The sequence below is a fragment of the Arachis hypogaea genome, chromosome 16 (genome assembly GCF_003086295.3).
Source record: "Arachis hypogaea cultivar Tifrunner chromosome 16, arahy.Tifrunner.gnm2.J5K5, whole genome shotgun sequence".
Lineage (NCBI taxonomy): Eukaryota > Viridiplantae > Streptophyta > Magnoliopsida > Fabales > Fabaceae > Arachis > Arachis hypogaea.
The window spans coordinates 119,725,244-119,728,032 of record NC_092051.1 but is presented as its reverse complement, the minus strand read 5'-3'; the positions used below and the strand labels follow the sequence as shown (position 1 = coordinate 119,728,032).

At 32.0% G+C, this 2,789-nt stretch overlaps 1 protein-coding gene across 1 annotated transcript; it reads left to right on the top strand.

Moving 5' to 3' along the window:
• The first annotated feature begins 212 nt into the window (after positions 1–212).
• On the top strand, positions 213–2,101 carry LOC112754757 (protein NETWORKED 3C-like). Its single transcript, XM_025802513.3, has 2 exons — positions 213–440; positions 1,215–2,101. Exons 1-2 carry the CDS (start codon positions 365–367, stop codon positions 1,979–1,981), a joined length of 843 nt encoding a protein of 280 aa, XP_025658298.1. The 5' UTR covers positions 213–364; the 3' UTR covers positions 1,982–2,101.
• The last annotated feature ends 688 nt before the right edge of the window (positions 2,102–2,789 follow it).

The window sequence follows — 2,789 nt, the reverse complement described above, 5'->3', positions numbered from 1 at the left end:
TAATAATTGATTCTACTGTGAACTGTATTCTGAATACAGCTGCATATTCGAAATTAAACTCATTAATTAGTACGTATATTATAAGGAAACACAAATTATACTGCTTCCCAGAAAATCCATCAGGAGATTAATGAGAAATAATGGGCGCATTTGAAAAACTACATTTATTTGGTTCTTTGAGAATGCGTTCCAATTTGAAAAAGAATCTGCTTAACGTTTAGCTGCTGCCACACAGATCCTGGAACTGCACCTACCTTTTCATATTCTTTACTTGATCCTTTACACTTTACCCTGTTGCTCCTTCTTTGGTCCTCTTCTGATAAATTATCTTGTTCTGTGATAATAACCGATAACAAATTTGTTCATGGAAAATAATGATCATGAATCTTGGAGTTCTGCACATATCTACAAGTCTCAATGGCTTCAAACAACCATATCAGGTCTCTCTCTTTCTCTCTCCTATATATATATATATATATATATATATATATATATATGCCAAAGTTCAATAGCTTTGCTTCATTTTACATGTTAAATAAAAAATGCATGACCTTTTGTGTTGTCAGGTTATTGTTTTGACAAAGCAAAAGGTCATTTGATTTGCATGCAACATGAAGGAAAGTTAAATTTATTTAGGATAGTTCTTTATAATTAGTTGTCAGCTTTCTTTGATTTGGATTTTCCGTACAACAAAGTTGGGCAACAAGATTATTAGAGTGGTTGTGGAAGATGAGTCGGGGAGAAAATTGGTTATGTGACATATTTCCGATGTCTTAGGGAGCAAGACATGTCTTCTTCTAGGATCCAATTATTTGCCACTATAACTAAGTAAAAGGTAGGGATTAGAACACAACCAAAATGTTTGAAGTCTACTAGATTAGTATTGAAAAAACACTCTCCAGAAACAGTAATCAAACGTGGTCAGGTTCAGTAAATATGTGTATAGTAAAGAAGTTTATGTAAATACTAGATTAGTGTGGGGTCAAAGTATAAGATGATAAGGGAAAAATATATATATAGTATCTATATCCTACTAATAAAATACCTCAGTTTAGTTAAGAACTGCATCCATCTCTGGGTATATGGAGAAGGTCCCTCGTATGATTAAATCATAGGAATTCTGGTAAGCACACATCATTCAAAATGTTCGTGCTCTAGATTAGTTGTGCTGCACATTTTACTCAAAAGTCCCTGGGTATTTGATCAATTTACAGATTTGGATGAGAAACTGGAAGCCATGATGACCATTTTAGAGGGTGGCAGCAACTCTCCAAACCACGAACACAGAGATTATAAATGGAGAGAAGACTTCATGTGCATGCTTGAAGAATTTGGCCAGTCTTACCGCGCTTTAGCGATAGCACATAACCAACTCAAGTGCAAAATATCTGATGGTACCTATAAAACCTCTGAAAATGATGTCTTTCATTCAAGATCTTTATTATCTTCTGGTATATCAAAATCTCCCCTGAAGGGTTCTGATATCAATTTTGATTGTACCAATACAAATTCTTTATCAAATAAGCAAGAAGGTGAATACCATGAGTTTTTATCAGCTGACTCATGCAGCATGAAACTTAAACCAGAGCTTGAAGGTAGAGACACTGAAATAGAAGAAGGAATGACTAATCTCTCTATCAATAGAAATGATTCTATGAAGATTGCTGATTCAGAAATAAACCTCGAAGATCCATCAATGGTGGACTTTAAATGCGACAATAAGTGGTCGGCAATGGAGTTTCAAATTGCCAAGCTTACAAAAGATAATGTGAACCAATTTATAGAGTTGGCAAGAAGAAATGACGAAAAGAGAGAAACCATAAGAAGGCTTCACTTGGAGGTGGAAGATTTGAAGCGTAAGAACAGGGCCCTGCTGTTTTCTTCAAGGTACTCCAATGCTAATTTAGAACGCCATGAACCGTGGATATCAAACCCAGGAGGAAATAACATAGGCAAACTCTTCAGAGGTTGCTCTCCATGATGTTTGTGTAGAATTCATGAAACAAACTCTTGTGCATAAATCTTGAATAACTATAAAGATATACTTAGTCATATAATTCGCGAATAAGCACCTGTGGAACTGAGGATAAATTTAGGCGCATGATTTTTGTTTTTCACAATCTCAATGATTTATGATGTTCACAAGTCAAGACTTCATCCATATCATATGCAATTCAGTATCATTTATTTGACTAAATATTTTACAATATTAATATATTAAAATTAAACTCATTTTATTTATCATTAGTTATGTAGATAAATAATTATATTATAACTTCGAATCATGTGAAGAATATCAAATAGAGTTTTCTATAAAAAAAAATTAAATAAATCGTGTAAAATAATTATTTATCCAGCCATAAGTATAACCTCAATTTTAATTTAATGTAAAAATAATTTTATATTTTACATAACTTTTTTTTATAGACATCGGTACATAAAAGGCCAAAGAGAAAGAAAACTAAACAGACACTATCCTAGAGAAAGTAGTTTCAATTAGGTCTGCATGAAAACTTAAAGAAATAGACGAGAGAACAGAGAAGACAAAACATAACTAACAACTTAATTACTTTGAAAACGAAATTGATTAGGGATAATCACAAATTTGGTTACATTTGATTATTTGAATATAATTTTACCAACGAGTGTTTTTCATGTACTCTTTAAGTATATATTAGTGGAAAGTTTTACATTTTTTGTGAAATTAATATAATTATAAACTTCAAACATCTTTATTTTTTCAATAAATAAGCTTTTAACTTCTTAAAAAAGTGTTCTCAAGGCAAAGG

Bases quoted from the DNA above. Each gene is read 5' to 3' on its own strand.
- LOC112754757 (XM_025802513.3), top strand. From the start codon at position 365: ATGGAAAATAATGATCATGAATCTTGGAGTTCTGCACATATCTACAAG. The intron at 441-1,214 runs GTCTCTCTCTTT...ATCAATTTACAG, and splicing joins GCTTCAAACAACCATATCAG to ATTTGGATGAGAAACTGGAA.